Raw genomic sequence first — 19,228 nt, forward strand, 5'->3', positions numbered from 1 at the left:
TTTCAAACTATTACAGCTTACTCCAATTTCGTTCCATTACCGAAAATAAAAGCTCGCATTCCGGGCGGTGCTAGACGAAAAAAGCTCGTGAGGCGGAAGGGGCGTGGCGTCGGCTGGGCGGGGCGCCATAGATAAATGCGGGACCGATCCGGTGACGTCACAATGGTTCGGGATTGGGCTTTATTGTTGTTCTTTATTTGAATTTGGCAGACATGTTGGTTTTAATTCTTTTTTCAAATTGTATTATTTCGTAGTCCTGGGATTGTACGACATGCTAGTTGCTACTAGAGGTTTAATTTCTGTATTCCCGCTTTAATTTCGACTCCATACTTTTTGGTTAAAAGACAATGGTACTCTCTGGCATTACGAGTTATCATGGCTTAATTATAACATTCTTAAAGAGTAATCTACTTGACTACTCCTACTTAAAACCCCTAAATTTCAAAATATCCCACATTTCATTGTGCTGCTGGTGCATCAGCAGCTTCCCAGCAAAATGAAACTAACGTTTATATTGCTGGTTCGCGCTATGCTCGCTGGCTGAACCCCATACAGCGTAGAGACCAAATCTACTTAATTTGGCCGTTTACTGTTAAACGTAGTAGATACTTCTACACTAGTGAAACTTTTTAATCAGTAATTAAGGTAAATAATGTTTTGTCAGACTTAAGTTATTTAAAGTATAGAAAGTTAAAACACTGATTTATTAAGACATTAGTTGTGCTCGCTGACTCTCGCTTTGGAAATCAGTGCATCACAAAGCTTTTCCCGCGTACATCCCGACTTTCAAGATTTTTTATAACCACGCGACCTCTTCAACAGTAATCGTTATATTCCAGTCAATTTACATAAAACCGTAATGTACTATTACCCTAAACCTTCCATAATAATTGCACTATCTTTTAGTAAAACCGTATAAAAATCTGTTCAGTAGATTATGAGAAAATCGATCACATACAGACAGCTTTTGGCAACTTCGTTTTATAATATATTATATTATATAGATAGATGACTAAAAGTTTTAATTTAATGTAGAATGCCATTATTAGAGGGCAGTATTACGGACTTACCAATATGTATGGATAGGTGCAAAATTAAAATTTAATGTTAAATGCCGATATTATTCAGTCTAGGAGCAGTATTACGGAATTACAAAAAAAGGTATAGTTGCTTATTCTATAACAAAAGGTCTAAACATCAACAACTTTTTTTTAGAATAAATAACAATACAATTTTTTAACATTACACCAATGATTACGTAAGCATGGCACAGAGGGGTTAGGCCTTTGCTTACTCTTGCTGACAAGGGGATGGTGGGATACTAACATTCTGCTAACGTAATACTTAAACGGCTAGCTTGATTAATGAAACTTCAATAAAGTAGATATCAAAGTATTCGGCATTAATCTCAAAGCGCGAACAATTCCTTACTGGTAAAATTAAACTTTTTTTCGGATTTTTATCGCGGTTTTAATATTTGAGTTCACTCCCGACGTTTCGAAGACTTTGCAGCCTTCATGGTCACGGGGACTGAGGTGTTGTTCATTCGTAAAGTCAAAGCTACAATATCTACCTACATTTTACAAATATACAACTTTTTAAATTTTAGCTGTAGTCCGATCTATGCAGAATGAGCTCACAGTGTCTTGATTGCTTACTGTACAAAATAGACTATGAAAATTTATGCTTACCAAAATCATTACATAACATAATTCTGTTTTATAAACCAAAAATATTGATAACATCCGGTGTTACTTGCAGTGTATGTGCGTTGGTTTATTTGTTCTAATTTCTAAAGCCACGTCCACAACACTAGTGGTAGGTCTCTCATATGTGAGAGCCGGGCTGGAGTCGGTACCACAGCAATGTCTATTTCTGCCGCCAAGCAGCAGTGTGTAGTCACTGTTGTGTTCCGGGTTAAAGAATTATAGCCAGTGTAACTACTGGACATAATGAGACTTAACATCTCATGTCTCAGGATGGCGAGCGCAGTGGAATACCAAATATTACTTCAGGAAACGTGAAGACGAGTATGTTGTTTCAATTAGCAACGAAAGTTAAAAAAAGAAAGCTCACCAACAAAAAAGGAATAACAATTAACAAAACAATGAAATTAAAAGCTAATGACCAAGTCCCGTTTGCATACGCAATCGATTATCTCGATTGCGCGTTCGATTAAAATCGTTTAATTTATGCCTAATATCGGCTGTTGTCGATTGTATCTGGAATCGAATGGACCGGTCCGGCGATTACGACTTGCAATGTTTGCGAAAAGTTGAGTATCCGAGATGGTTTAAAACGATAGCCGGTTGGATTTTAGGCAATGTTTTATAAAATTCTATATATATATATTTATTTATTTATTTTCCTCTCTTACATCTACTATTACAGGATAACCTAATGCAGTAGTGTAACACAATACAAATAAACAGTATTTTGTCTTACAATCCTCATATTTTATAATATGAATTATCCCGGCCGCTATCTTTGTGAATTCACTCACTTTCATATTTTGCCAAGTGAATAAGTTTTACCAGGATAAACTTCCCAATCAATTTTATCCTGGAATAAAAAATCCTATAGCGCTCATGAATAATGTAGCTTTCTGTTACTAAAATAATTTTTAAAAATTGGTTTAGTAGTTTCAAAGATCAACCTCTACAATCAAACTCAGAAACATTTCCTCTTTATAATATTAGTAATCTAGAGCACTCAATTCGCATAAGCCTAGCCAGTTGTAAGTCTAATACCATCTTTGATTCCTTTGCCCTTTCTTTTAAGAACGAAAAATACGAACCTTTATATATAAATACGGGTTCCCATCAAAATGGTATGTAATTGCGACAATAACAGAATTAATGTCCCATCCTAACGATTAGTACAAAGTGATTCTTATCTCGGTTAATCGTGGGACAAATGCGCATACGCAGGGTTACCAGTATTGTATATTAGGTGTCGCGACTACGCCCACACTAAAAGCCTTTTCGCTATACAAATACCTAAATCACTATAGCGATCCATATTGCAATCTGTCAGTGCCATCTCCTTAACAAACTGATTAAATAATATTAGGAAGATACAGCCTATATAACACCTCACTCCGCCCCGTGACCAAGGCTGCACTCTTCGAAACGTTGGAAGGAAATTTGAATAAAAAAAAACATCCGAAATAAATTTTATTTCGATGTACATTCACATTCGCGTAAACATAAGAAATCTTTATCCAAGACACAAACCTCTAAATTTACCAAATTACGTGTATATTGTTTATCAATTATTATAACTTATTTAACAATGATTTATTAACATCGAACAATTGTTATAGATTTATAGCACAACGTAACCTAAGTATTCTATAAAGCGATTTTGAAAAAATATATAGAACCAATCTAGAGGTATTCTTTCGGATAAAAAAAATATTACTAATCGGTTCATATATGACCGAGGTCAGAGGTAACAAAAATATTAAAAAAAAATACACGTCGAATTGATAACCTTCTCCGTTCTTGAAGTCGATTAAAATGGTTGGTAATTCACACAGAATGTAAGACTCATATCAGCCTTGTATTATATACTCTCCCACTGTTGGGCACGGGCCTCCTCTACTACTGAGAGGGATTAGGCCTTAGTCCACCACGCTGGCCTAGTGCGGATTGGTAGACTTCACACACCCTCGAAAATTCCTATAGAGAATTTCTCAGGTATGCAGGTTTCCTCACGATGTTTTCCTTCACCGGTAAAGCAAGCGATAATTCACAAAGAATACACATTTTTTTTTAGAAAAGTCAGAGGTGTATGCCGTTGGGATTTAAAGACTGTTTCAACAATATCTGTATCAGTGTAGAGCGATAAGCCAATGCTGTATTAAAGTAAATATCTCCCAATAATCGTGTTTTTGTATGACAGCCCTACGAGCAGTCGATCGGGACGATTGCGTTCCGATCGTAAACACGCTAACGTTATCGACTCGTCTCTTAACAATATTCAAATACAGGACTCGCTTTAATTGGATGAGTATTGTTTTCTATTATTTGAGTATTCGATTATGAAAATAATTATTGGAAATTAAATGTTGAATTTAATTTGCCTTGAGCAAATTTACTTGTGTTAATTTCGGGTGACAATGTTTTATATATTAAGGACTACAAGCGAGACTCGGTATAATAATTCAACAGCTTTTAATAGGCTAGGTTTAGATATGAATCATTAGAGCCATCGAACTACCTCGGACTTTAGGGATCAAAAGGTTACTTGCCTGATGGTAAGCGATACGACCGCCCATAAACAGTAGCAACCATACATGACGTGGAATTACAAACTGCGTAGCAATCGATTGCGCTCGACACTCCTTTTTTTAATTTGTAGAGTATAAAGCATATACAGGGAAGACTCTGTCCAATGCTCGCTCGGATGGTGTTATTCTCCCGAGGGTCGACATTAGGCTGAAAGACCGGTGAAACCAAATTAACCGTTCCACTCACCCCTATTCGGTGGTAGTAATAACGCGCTTGTCATCCTGAGATAAAAGCTATTGTCCAAATTCTCCTTCAAACTGGAAAGTTGCATACACACTGCTGCTTGGTGCTAGAAATAGAAAATATTATAGTTATCCAGTAGTAATATATAGAACGGTAAGTTAAAGATGTGTACATGATCTGAATAATCAGGAAATAAATTAGCCAATAATTAGATATAGGCTGGTAAGTTCAAACATACTTACGTTCTCTGACTCAAAGTAATCAAGAAACAGCCTTTTATTATATAAATTCCGGTATTTTAACCAAAACCAATTAATTTATATCTATAAATCGCAAGTCGATAACTGATCAAAGTTCGAAAGAAGTTTTGAATAGTTTTAAAACCATAATCAAAATCCATTGAATTCCAACTCATTACTGGAATTCCGTTCAAGTCTTGAGAATTCTAATGTCTAATTAACAACGCTTATGAACTGATGAATATTCAAAAAGAACGTATTAATTTAACATTAAAAGACGATTTTGATGTTGGTTTGAATGTGTCGAATATTGTTTGTTTTATTTATGGCCATATAAAGCTATAATGAGCTGTTTAGTTATAATAGACATACGAACATAACTTAACTTACTTTAAATTCTTAACTAAGTACAAATGGAATTTTCTTTTACTGATGGCACGTGAAAATTTACCCTATTCAAGAAACAGCTTATATTAGGAAAATGAGACAGTGTGGGATTATTTGAGACAATGAGCTTAAAGAAGCATTCATAATTAAAATAAAGCAAGTTACTGGTAGGTCCCTCATATGTGAGAATCCGCCTGGGTAGGTACCACCGCAATATCTATTTCTGCCGTCAACAGAAGTGTATAGTCACTGTTGTGTTCCGGTTTGAGGGACATTGTAGCCAGTGTAACTACTGCACATAATGAGACTTTCTCATGTCTCAGGATGGCGAGCACAGTGGAATGCCAAACAATACTTTGTGATTCAAATTTAGTGTTGTTTCTACTGGGCGGTCGTATCGCTTACCATCAGGCGAACGGCAAGCCCGTCTCGTCATTCAAAGCAAAAACTATATTTGGAAAATATTGCCGCAAAATCTTTTATACATTTATCATCATCATCAGCCGCAGGATTTTCACTGCTTAACACCAAGCAATTATAGACTCCGAGCTGATACTAAGTACAAAACCCAATACTACTACCCGACCCGGCATCGAACCCGAGACTTTAGCACCGTAGTCCTATCATAGTACATCTACGTCACCGACGCAGTCAAATTCTATCCTTTGTGTTAAATCAAAACTGAAGGAAATTGCAAATCCTTTAAATCAATATAAATCACTACTAAAGGAAATTTCAAGAACTCCTCGTGTCAAATTTACGAGCATAAATCATGTTTAGAACTTTATAAGGATGACAGGTAACAATTATTTATGTTACCACCTCAACACTTTATTGATATTATAAACAATGAATTTACGACGCTACCGTATCCACCCTTCGTGTGACACAGCGCGAACATAAACCCCGTTATGTTCCACTTAAATCAATAATACCAAGTCATTATACCGCCAATAAAATCTTTTAATGATCAATAAAATTCTATAGTCTTTCATATTAATTTCTAAGATGCTCTATCAATTAAATCTCTACCCTATTTCCGTAATTTAGAGTTGGTTTTGGGAGAAAGTCCGTGGCTTGTGATTTTCGGTGTTGCCGCACAGTTTCTGCCCCCCGTGGTGAGGATACCAAAGGTCAGTAGACTGTGCTGTTATCTCAGAATTTAAACACGTCTTACAGGTAGCGAGATAAAAAGGTGATATATGTCATCTGACAAGATATGAATAGGGATGAGGGATATTGTGGGATAGTCCTGTTGATCGGTTTAAAAATATCGATTAAGGTCGAATCATCGATATATGTACTACGAACTAAATCTGTTGTTCCGTACACTCACTTTATTTGACTCAAATGTACTGCAACCCTTACACCTGACTAGTACGATTTCAAAAACAGCATGTGGTTATCGTACATAACCACATTAGTGACGCTCATAATACAAGAATTCGAGTCTAATGTAAAACCTGGATGTGAATAAACAAAAATTAGTCAAATAAGTAAAATTATTTCTTCAAGTGAATAAATAGGTTATAACAGTGACGTTTTGGTTGCCATTTTAGTTCAGATTTTGAACAAATAGTTTGTATAGATGTTTGTGTCTATAGAATACACGTCAATGTGTTGAATCGATTGTCAAAAATTTTATTTACTTGGTATCATAAGGCGTCCTTATTACCCTCATTTATGAACTCAAATATTGCTTCCCGCTATCTATTACACGTATTTTTCCGTGTAGTGGAACTACAAAGATCTTATACTGGCTGTTAACTGAAACTAAAAATTATATTGAATCAACTTCAAACAATCTCGTGGTTGGAATTTGTACTTGAACGGCTTCCTGTTATTAGTAACTAAATGTTTCTCATAGAAGTTAATTGATTTAATAATGGCCAAGTGTGTATTTATTCATATCTTTTTTGTACACCATAATTGTTAAAAAACAAACAAATATGTACACATATGATGGAAATAGTTTAAACTTCGGTGGTACAAATGACGGTCTTATCGCTCGAGGCGATCACTGCTAATTTTGTACTTAATTAATAACTATTTCATTTAAATATATCTGACATAGTCTTAGATGAAATGCACCTAAAATGATACGTTTATTTCTAGTACCTATATAAGCATCATTTCGAAAATTAAATAAATAACGACTCACACAAAATACTAATATCAATATCTAAATATTTAACTCATTTTAAACACAAAAAAGAAGTGTTAAAAATACACAAACATGGCCACCCTCGCGTTCCGTTTCACGCGGCGCACGGACGCTACTGTTCAACCCCCTGCCAGTACACTTGGTGTTTTTTACATATTTTATACGCGGTGGCGTGGCACGGAACGTAAACTCCTTATAAAATGTTTATTTTAATTATAATAACTTTTCTGTCTAATTGATTCTGACAGTTTGGCTCCTTGTTAACAAAAAATATTGTTGGTATGCGGCATTGAATATTCATGCACTTTTTGTTACGTAATTTTGTTTGGGTCTCGATTTGGGTGTCTGTGTTGTGTACTGATTAATTTGAATGCTTAGGTTCTTGTGTTTGAAGTCTTATTCGTATAGACACTAGACTTATTATAAATATACTTGGACAGAGAGTGTTTAAGCATTCTAGAATTCGAAACAAGCAAAATGGGGTTTATATTTGATTTGAAAATCACCTACGATTAGTTGATTGGATTTGTAGCTGTTGCGACTATAAACGTTCGGACGATCGAACGAATCGTAGAAACATAATGGGTACAGTCAGCCACATATATAGCTGAACAACTTCAAATTTAATTGATATATTTTATTGTGTGTGGAGTAAAATCAACGCCTTTTCTTGTTAAGAAAAACAAATATTGGTAAGAACACAAAAGTGTATAGGCGATTTGAGGTTTTGAATTAGTTTCAGCTACTTATGTGGCTGATTGTACGTTACATACATAATATATAACTCCATCTATACTCCATTATATAATATATTTAACTACTTCTTCCCCTGTTTTTCGCGTGAATATTCTTTCCTAGAATAAAAGACCCGCTGATTTGCGTTATCAAAATAAAAAGTAGCCAATATATTAAATGCCTAGCTGAGTAAACAATAAAACATCTTCATATACAATATCAATACGATTAGTTTAATTACATAAATCGTTAGCAAACCAATAAACCATAGATCATGGCACCAAATTGTCTATGCCGCGATATAAACACAGAAGCCGCATTACAAAAAAGGTTCCGCTTCAATTATGTCAAATTCGATTTGACACATTGATGAACACGTCCGATGGAGGATTTGACCGTGCGACGTGGGTGGGCTGGGCGCGGATTTTTTCTCTTTTGTTTTTTTTTTTCTCTGACCGCTGTAGGGCGATGACTAACAAGCTTTCAATAACTAGCCACCGGCGATGCGTTATAATCGCTTCTGATTTGTTTTTGGCGGCAAAAAATTAGGTTAGGTTTTTTTTGTGGACTGTACTATACCGTAATGGTATATGATGAAAGAAAAATCTATATTATAAGGTGTTTCTAGAATCCTATATCGGATATCTAAGTACATCTAAGTAGATCGTGCCGCTCATTCATAACTTTAGGATTTCACTGAGCGCTGAAATTTTAGTCTTTACGGACTCCTGTGGTAAAAAGGAGGGAAGGATGTCTTCTACTCTTAGTACTAAATGCATTATTTATAGGGTACAACGGAAATATCATTCATTGTAAAATAATTAGACATCGTTATGGTCTCTAACGAAATTTTCATTTAGCCACATCTGAATATCAATAAAATTAATAAGTACTTAATTTGATTTTAGCTTTTTTATACTACGGTGGAACAATATACTCCTTTAAGCTATGGACAGTGCTAAAAATAACATAATAATAAACATTAACAATGTAACATGCCGCTCAAAAACGAAACAATAAGCGCAAAATGGCCGCTCAAAAACTGTTTCCCGCCAAAAGAACTGTCAAAGTGACATTCCTGTGTGGTGTGTGAGTGCGTCTCGGAATGTTCTTGAAAGCATGGTGACACTGATGCCGTGTGGCTACCTCGGTGGCGCCTCGCCGCGCTGCAGCTTGGAGCACGCCGAGCCGAAGGTCAGATATCTATCTGATGGATGCCTCAATCCCACGATACAAATGCTATTCAAAACTAGAAGCCATTTTATTTTTAAAGAAACAAATTTTAAAAGAAACAATAATTTATTTTATAATCAGTTTGAAATTAGAATGATAAAACCTATTAAACCTCAATCGATGGTTTAAAAACAATAAATTTAAATTAAGAATATTTGTTTCTTAAATGGCATATTTAAAATTTTGATACGCATTTGTGTCGTTTAGGCGAAATAAATTAGCACCGTAAATAGATAAATCGCACCAGATTTTTTGCATGATTTTCTTTATTTTTATCGAATTGCACGCTATTACTAACCACTGCATAAAATAGCTATAATCCATTTATTCACGCTTTTTTGTAATTTATTTCTTATTTTAGCGTGTATCTTTAACGGCTTTTTTGCTTTTTATTGTTGTGAACATATTTTCTTCAATGCATATTAATTTTGTATAAAGAGGTAGGTATGGAATTAACTATATTTTACACCTTAGTTTTACTCAAACAACATTTGTGTACATTTTAAAACAAATACAAATATTTAAAATGCACAAATCAACAGATTCTCCTAACCCTTATCAAAATATCACATGATACATACAACGAAGAGCATAAGTAGGTATCTGTCCAGTGTCTGGTCAACCAAGACCTACATCGAATTCACTTTAAATTACCCAAATTAAACAATACAGACAGAGCTAAACACCTTGCCATATCAGTAACATGATTCAAATTTTACAACGTCCAAACAAACGGCTTCCAAGACATGATCTCATATTACCCCATTCATAACGTGGGGGGACCATTAAACAGCCATAAACTGCGGGGTGGTAGACAGTGAGTCGTTAGCCACACGACACCAGGCGATCATGAGCGACTGGAGTTGTATTCGCTCGATATATTCGGTGCGCCATCGGTAATTAGGCGTATGCTAATAATACTGGCAAGTCAGGAATTTTTATTGTTTTTGTCCTGGGAAGATTGTTACGACTGACTACGAAATGTCTTCATAACGATAACATAACTTTTTATGGTAATAGGTATAGATTTTACTGAATTGGGAACAATAATATGTCGTTTAAGGACTATGGACCTAACATACTATCAGCCATTTTCTAATTAACGTTTTGTTTCAAACCACAGAAAAGAAAAAATAATATCTATTAGATTTTTACGAAAATATCCCTAATTTCTACGTTCATTCAGTAATATTAAGAAAACATTCCAATGAAACAATAAACATTTAACCTCATTCACAAGACTATCCGAAACAAAATTAAAAAAGGAATACCATTTTCAAAAAAAGAACTGACAAATCGAACGACCTGTGTAATAGACAACCAATTTATCCAATACATAAACAACGAGCAGAGACAAAGGAATTAAAAAAAAAAGCGAAAGCACGGAGAACACAAGCCACCCAAAGATAACAGCAATAAAACAAATTTGTCCTTCTTGATGGGCGAACACGATGCGATTTATCGAGGATACGTCTCTTTTCCATGCGCCTTATTGTACCCGGCTTGAATGCGTTTTGTTCGTGCATATAGATAACAAAATGAGGTTAAATAGCTTATTTTAATCTATGGTTTTTATACTTAGAAAATGTACCTCCATAAACGATCGTGTTGACCCGCATTATCCCGTTTTGAGACTCAATCAAAACGCTTATAAAAGCTGTTTTAAAATTGTTAAGAGGGTTTCGACTCGGTAAACTTTTGAAACCAATGATGTGTAAAATGTGCTCTCGAAAACCGGGTCGTGGTTATATGAACTTTTTGGTCCGTTTAGCCCAAGGAGCGCGGTTTAGCCATCAGAAATGTCTGCCGCATCGTGCGAAATGAATAATCTTTAAGATATTATTCAAAAATAAGTCAGTGATTTTGAATCCAAAATGAATTATTTATCGGACGCCGTTTGCTTGTGATTTAATTATTTGCATTTCAAATTGGTGGACCTTGCTGACAAAAAGGCTTAACTACTAGGCCACCAAACCACATTAAATCGGTTTAATGCAATTGTCTAAATTACGTAGAAGTTTAAGGTTACATTTGCTCCATAGACACAGGTACGTTATAAAAAAGATTCTAAATATAAATTTAAATTTATACCATTATAGTACCAAAATTCCATAAAAAGTAATATGAATCCAAACGTCTTTTTCTCTATACGATACAAGCGGTGATGTGTTTTACTACGTTCTTAATTTAAAATATTTATGGTAATCGATTATAATCGATTCGTATTCGGAATAAGCACTTCACTACTGTAATATGGCGGGAATGCAAATCGAATGGTCATTATGAATCGGTTATAAGACCATGGGTTTAGTAAAACATTACACACGTGTCTTGGTCATATTTAATGCTTTTAACAGTGCTTTCGATTCTGAAATTATGCAGAGCTAATAACGTGAAATACTTTTCCTGGGATAAAAGTCCTGCTATATCCTTTTCCGGACTAAATTTTATTTTTATTTGTAGAGACAATTAACGGTTACATATTAAGAAATATTAAAAAATAATCTTAATCTAAATATACAAACATATAACGCATAGCATTATCCACATATTGACATAATATAGAATTAAGAATACAATTATGAACAGACGTGCTATGACGAAATCATCTCCAACAACTTGAGAATAACGTTTTTTAAATTTTAAATATGACTCTAATGTGTAACCAGGCGAAGATCTTTCGGAGTAACATCACAAATCCATTTATAAATTTTCGTATTAATTTCTCACAAACAGCCAAATATGTTAACAATCTTTTGCATTTATAATAATTAAATATAAAATAGACGCCGCGCTTTATTTTATCCGCTAAGAGTATTGTTATACGAACCTATCACTATTTTACGAGAATATGAATGAAATGATCTAAACAATAATAAAAAAAACAAATGCATTTTTTTATGTATCATGCACTGTAGTTCACACCTTAAAATGATTTTGAAAATAGCAACACCAGAGTTTCAGCCCGTTCTCCTCTGGTGAGAACTTTCGAACTAGTGGTAGATTTTATATTGACGTATTTTTTCTCTATATTATGTACAGTAGTTTACACCTTAAACTGATTTTGAAAAGAGAAACACCAAACTTTCTTGCCTGTTCTTCTCTAGTAAGAACTTTCCGAACTAGTAGAATTAATATTGACGGAACCTAAATAACACATAACATTTCATAGGTTCAAATAAATTATTTAATTTCAGAAAATTCAGTTTTACATTTTATTTTTTCTTGCGACATGATTTAATAGATGCCTTGCTAATCCAGAAGAGAGCAATATAGTTATACGGTATACCAAACCTACCAACTTTCCGACCTGGGCAACCAACTGAAAACTTCGAGTTTGATATCAGTTAATGGAAGTAGGGGACGGATCAAAGTGAACCACATGGCCTATAACATAAACATAATCATGGATTCAAGCCTTAAATATAGAAATAAGCATCTAGAAATTAAATTTATAGTCAGACTACATGCATTATACGCATTCAGTAACGTAACATTTGTATCTATAAAACAATGGTACGAACTCAGTCGAGGTACCACCGCTGCTCTACCATTTTTGAAAGTATTCGTTGGTCAAAATATCCATTTAATTTCTCTTTAATGTAAAACATAGTCATTTCACAATTGCGTCTATAAAACAGTGGTACGAACCCAGTCTATTTGTCAGTGGCTCTAAAAAAATTTGTAAGAATTCAATATTGTTAAAAATATCAATTTTCTCTCTTTAATGTATAACATCTAGAAACTTCACATTTGCGTCTATAAAACAATGGTACTAACCCAGTCTAACTGTCACCTCTACAGTTTTTTGAAAGTATTCGTTGGTCAAAATATCATTTTCATTATTCTTTAATGTAAAACATCTAAATAAATTTGCGACTATAAAACAATGGTACAAACCCAGTCGAGGTGACAGTGGCTTTACCATTTTTTGAAATTATTCCACATTGGTCAAAATATCAATTTATTTTTTTATTAATGCAACAGTCAAACGAAAACATTACGTCGAAATATTTAAAATTCTACACGCATGTAAAGTTTAATTTATGAACGGAATTAAAATAACTTTCTTTGTGCGCATACGATATTAAAACATTTTTATATACCACGTAAATCACTTTAGTTTTGTAACTGTGAGAGTTTTCCAATCAGGCAATAAATAAACGGGAAGCTGTGAGATGAATGTATAGCGAAGCTCGGTTTGGTGTTAGTTATTTTGTAAAATGGCTAGATTTGTTTTTTTTTTTTCGTGAAAAAAAATATCCTATGGGTTTGTCATGCCCAAGCCGCTTACAGTTATATTAAGAATAAAAAAAAAAAATTATATGTTTTCTAATTCTTCTTCTCTATTAATTCTTCTAATTATTTGATAAGTTTCTTATAATAAATATTAATAATAATAAAAATTTGATATGATTAATACTTTTTTACTTTTTTACATATAACATATTTACGAACACGAATTTTTTGGCAATATTGGATAATTATAACATAATTTCTGATAGAATTTATGAGTTACCCACCTAATGCACAACAAAAATATGATTTAATTTTAAGTCAATATTTAGACACACTGACAATAAACAGTTAAAAATAAATGAAAAGTTTGTCTGTCCCGTATACTTGTACAATGTAACATTATGCATAAATTTAAAAACACAAAATAAATTTAAAATACCGTTATTTTCCGGTTGACCAGCTAAATCATGAAACAACCGAACATAAAATCGGCCTGCGACATTGCCATCCAAAACAAGTTTTTCTATGCGCGCATAAATCTCAGTACCTAGTGATTTCTGTTACCCCGGTACAATAAACGAAAGGTTATCCGATTGTTTTATCCTGGTGGGTGCGGAATGGCAAATCCAACCAAACAGCTCAAACAACTAGTCCATCAACATTGCATCCAAATAAGATTGAGGCCCAAATATTGTAAATTTAAAAGTAAAATGGAATGTAGAGTTATAATAATAGATAACTTATCTCTCTATGCTATCAGTAAAGCCAAAGCAGTAAGTCCCTACACAGCGTTGCGATTAACGCTTTCAACTCATGTTGTCCTAGTATTTGGGCATCAAGATATTGGCAGATGCAATGCAATGACGAAAAACATAAAATCGTTAAAATTGACAGAAAGGGACACACACATGTATGAAACCGCTGCTGTTGCAATCACTAGGTGTTTCATGATACCCTAGTGACCCAAGACAGAGATTCCTTACAATGTCGTATGTGACCGATTAACGTTCGGTAACAAAATGTATGTGTACTTTTTTTTTTTCTCTAAAAATATTGCTAACAACCGAGAATAATATTTATGAGCATACAAATTAATATATTTTTTTCCCAAGGAACTATGACAACTTAAATAATTAATCATTTATATATTTGGACGTACCATTACATAATTAGGATACATAATTTTGCAATTAAACAATACAATCAACAAAAAGCTACAGCATTTTCGACAGTTTTCTTCTTACTTTATTATACTGCATCTCCCGCTCACTTCCCGGAACGCCCGCTAAGACAAATGACAATAAAAGTCCGTTACCACATTAAAATAAATCACTATTAAAATTGACATTTTCACGCGATGAGTCAAAAAACGTACGTCTCTTATTAATATCGTACCAATATCTCGTCGTATTATCGGCGATCAACTCGCCCGGTTATAAATTCGAGAGTTTATTCCTACGACGTCAGAGGGAGATAGCATGACGAGACCTGGATGTGGTATCTCCGTTGCGTAAGAGTGACGGGTATATGGGTCTCAGATCGTAAATATAAAGTGAGATAAAACAATAAACGTATAACATTTAAATAAAGAAGCGTTTTGTCTCGGTGCTTGTTTAGGACGTACATGGTGTTCCATGTTACGTACCATTAATTTTGTTAAATTATTTTTTTTATGCTTAACTTCGTTAGATTTTCCTCCTTATCTGCTTTAAGAAATCAGATATATTATTATAATATAAATAATGTAACTCGTTGTTACTATTTAAATATCTTACTTATAATGCTTTATAAGCGCATTAGTCAATATATTTATTATTATTATTTTTTTACATTGAGAACGTACTGGCAGAGTAAACGACTTTCATAAAACATTGGCCTGAAAAGTTTATAAAACTATTGTCGTAGCAAATTTCTATCACACTGCTAGAGGTTTTAAATTTGCCACGACATGAGAGTGTTTAGGTTTAATTTTCCTAACTAAATGCTGTAAAGAAAAAAACGTAGCATTATTGAATGTGATAAGACGAAATGTTAGTTTAGTTAACATCAAATACACGTAACAAACCACAAAAGTCATAAGACTCACTTACCACGTAGAGATTATATTAATACCGCTTATCTCCCTATCTCTATCAATTTAGATATATAACGCGTAAACAGGACACGCTGTGCAGTCCCGGCACCAAGGCGCACAGGCGCGTTGTCGCCGCGTAAAACGTATAAATTAGCCCGCGCTATCTGAGATCGGCCGGCCTCACACCTCGAAAGGAATGCGCGCGCTGATTTACGCTCTTTCACACGAGCATCTACCTACTGCTAACTATGCTCTCCTAGTACATCGGATGTTAGGACTAGACGAAATGTCTATAACTGACATTTGATCAAATTGTTACCAAATTCATTCAATTTCTTCTGGAAAAATTACAAAGATTACGAACTTTATTACGAAAGTTATTACACAATTTAAAAAATACTTATTTATTCACTCTATCTATTTAAGTAGTCTATAGGGCTAATGTTTACGGCATATAACTTATATTTAAATTACTTTATGTGTGTCCTTTCCTTCGTAAACAAGGCTGTAAATGTTGCAGAAATCAAACAGGTTTTACAGACTGAATATATTTTAAAGTGCGAAATGACCAGCACACTTAGCTTCGTATTATATTATGTAGTTTTAATATTTGTTCTTAATTCGAAACAAATTATTATTATTATATTAATCCTAATTTCTAGATTGTTATTTTCCTTTAATAAAACCATAATCAGAGAGACAATCCTTCATGTGAATATTACGGATTAGGTATAAAAAAGTACTTAAGTTATCCGTGCCTCTTTTTTAAAGTTTTTAATCATAGACACACAAAGTTGGGCAATTCCCAAACAATTTTATTTCTACAAAAAGACATGTTAAAATTACACGAAAACTACCAGGCGAGCATAAACACTAGGGACGTGACAGTCCCAAAACGGGCCGTCGCCAAAACGAACGCTTATTTCAACGTAACAAGACACACAGTCGAATCACAAGAAAAAATGTCCGCCGTAGTATATCACTTTGAGACGCGATGGCGCCCCCGAGTTGTTAAATAAATTCCACTTGATTTTATTAATGTTGTACGCGTAATCTTGATCGAGTTGGTGCGTTTAAAACTTTTATTATTTACAACATGGATTTTATCTGTGATCTTTAGTTTGGGGATTTTTTACCGTTACGTTTGGTTAATTTAGTTTGTTAGTGGAATAGGAAAGCTAGGATATATGGGTGTTTTGATTCGTTATTTCTTACAAATAACTTAGGTTTGGTATGTAGAGATATTGGTCCTTTGTAAAGATTTTAATATGTACTAGCTTCCGCCCGCAGCTTCGCCCGCGTGGATTTCGGACTTCAAAAATGGAGGGGGTGCTCAATTTGTCGGGATGTTTTTTTAATGTATGGTGGTATGCAGGTGGTCCGATTGTCCGGTCAGGGTCTGATGATGGGATCCTGGTGAAATCGAAGGAAGCATATAGCATGATTCAGTATTCACGCGTGATGGCTTATTATTAGCTTATTTCATGTATAACTTTGGTGTTTCTATACCACCTATATTTTTACTTTTGTCATCATCATCATCATTTCAATAATTTATGTGTGTTATATACTGGTCTAGCTTTTGCCCGCGGCTCCGCCCGCGTTATAAAGATTTTCAGGCTAAAGTTTTCCGTTATAAAAGTCACGCTATATATTTTCCCGGAAGCCTGTTTTCTTCCCAGGGTCTCAAACTGTCTCTATACCAAATTTTATCCTAATACGTTAGGTAGTTTTTGAGTCTAACACGTTCAGGCAGACAAATTCAGCGGGGGACTTTGTTTTATAATAAATTTTTGTATAACTTTTTAAGAGGAACAATCCCGTCATACATCATTGTTGCATAACTTTAACCGTTTACGCAGCGCACGCAACAGAAGCTCTCAAAAATAATATATTTTCCCCGTTTTTGCAACATGTTGAAACTGTTACTGCTCTGCTCCTATTGGTCATAGCGTGATGATATATGTATGTTTCGAACCGATAGTTCCTGAGATTAGCCATTACTGAACCGCTAATATTGGGTATAGCGTGATGATATATAGCACTCCACAAACAAAGGTCTATCCAACACAAAAAGAATTTTTCAGTTTGAACCAGTAGTTCCTGAGATTAGAGCGTTCAAACAAACAAACAAACAAACTCTTCAGCTTTATATAATAGTATAGAGTATAGATGTCGCAGTAATCAAAGTTGCGTTAATGATGAGATGTGTATTCGTCTGCCAAGTTTGAATTTCCCGCCCTCTAAATTCGCCGCCCGGGCACGGGCCCTGGCTTGCCCCCAGATCCGGGCTGACTGAGAGTGTTATAAACGTAAGAGTAGACAAATATAATGACAAAGCTTCGAACTGCTATGCTATCGGGAGCTACACGTGTAATTGTGAGTCAACCATAAAAGATAGACATATGCTGTCGTGGGATATTTTTTATACAATTTTAAGGCGAACATTTCCGTCATACATGATTTCTGTGTAGCTTTAACCATTAAGGTTGCACACGCGGCGGAAGCTTAAAAAATGGAGTAACTTCTCCCGTTTTCCCAACATTTTCCTTCACTGTTCTGCTCCTATTAATTGTAGCGTGATGAAAAGTATACTATAACCAGCACAGGAGTATGACAAATAATTGTACCAAGTTTCGTTAAAATCCGTCGAGTAGTTTTTGTTTCTATAACGGTTATACAGACAGACAGACAGACAAAATTTTACTAATTGCATTTTTGGCATCAGTATCGATCCCTAATCACCCCCTGATAGTTATTTTGGAAATATATTTCATGTACAGAATTGACCTCTCTACAGATTTATTATAAGTATAGATATAGATTGTAGAGCAATGTAATATCGACTTTCTCTGATAAATAAATGTAATTTGTAAGATTGCCCTTCAATTATCGTCATCAAAATAAGCATTCAATATTTTCAGTCACATTTTTTTTGGTAAAGTTTCTGATTGTTATGAGTTTTGACCAGAGACCCAAATTACAAGGACTCCTTTCTTTGATGTCTCAACAGCTACAGTCATATCCAATCTATCACATCAACCTTTTTCCCAAAGAAGTAGGCAAAGTCGACACCAGTGTATACACGAATCCAACAGTTTTGATCCATCCAATAATAGAGTCGGTTATAACAAAATATCAAGAAATCCAAATCAGAACGTTCCAAATATGTTTTTTCCAAATCGAAACTTTACACAAATTCTAAACCAAAAGAAACAAACATAGATGAAATCGTAGGCTCACTGTTACAAGATTCTATGGTATATTTGATGTGTAAGTCGAATTATATATAACACATAATAATGAAAATATCCAATAATCCCGAAAGATAAAAATGTGGACCAGGAATTATTGTCTTTCTAATTTTTTATTTCATTTTTGTAACATAACTAAAGATTAACATAAGATAATTTTACAATTTGTCTTTAATGCCATGGAATAAGAGCTAATTGGACAATTTGTGGCATGATAATATCAATGAACCAGAGATTATGGGCAATAAAATTTTGGAATTGAAAGTTAATTTCAATAATGTTTATCCAACTTCTAGCGATCATAGTTGCAACCCAAATACTAGACCGAATCACATAATCTAGTCTACTAATCCATTGATACGTAATAGAAAGAAGCATAAACTCGACACAATAGCACCCACGATGTTTCCGAGAAGGTCGGTGTT

General features: G+C 34.2%; 1 protein-coding gene across 1 annotated transcript in view; it reads left to right on the top strand.

Moving 5' to 3' along the window:
• Nucleotides 1-8,919: 8,919 nt before the first annotated feature.
• LOC115444487 (eyes absent homolog 4) overlaps nucleotides 8,920-19,228 on the top strand; it is a 28,253-nt gene continuing 17,944 nt past the window's right edge. Inside the window, exon 1 of the mRNA XM_037445358.1 lies at nucleotides 8,920-9,197. Coding sequence (XP_037301255.1) covers nucleotides 9,123-9,197 — 75 coding nt within the window. The 5' untranslated portion in view covers nucleotides 8,920-9,122. The remainder of the gene's footprint in view (nucleotides 9,198-19,228) is intronic.

The sequence above is a fragment of the Manduca sexta genome, unplaced genomic scaffold (assembly GCF_014839805.1).
Source record: "Manduca sexta isolate Smith_Timp_Sample1 unplaced genomic scaffold, JHU_Msex_v1.0 HiC_scaffold_1541, whole genome shotgun sequence".
Lineage (NCBI taxonomy): Eukaryota > Metazoa > Arthropoda > Insecta > Lepidoptera > Sphingidae > Manduca > Manduca sexta.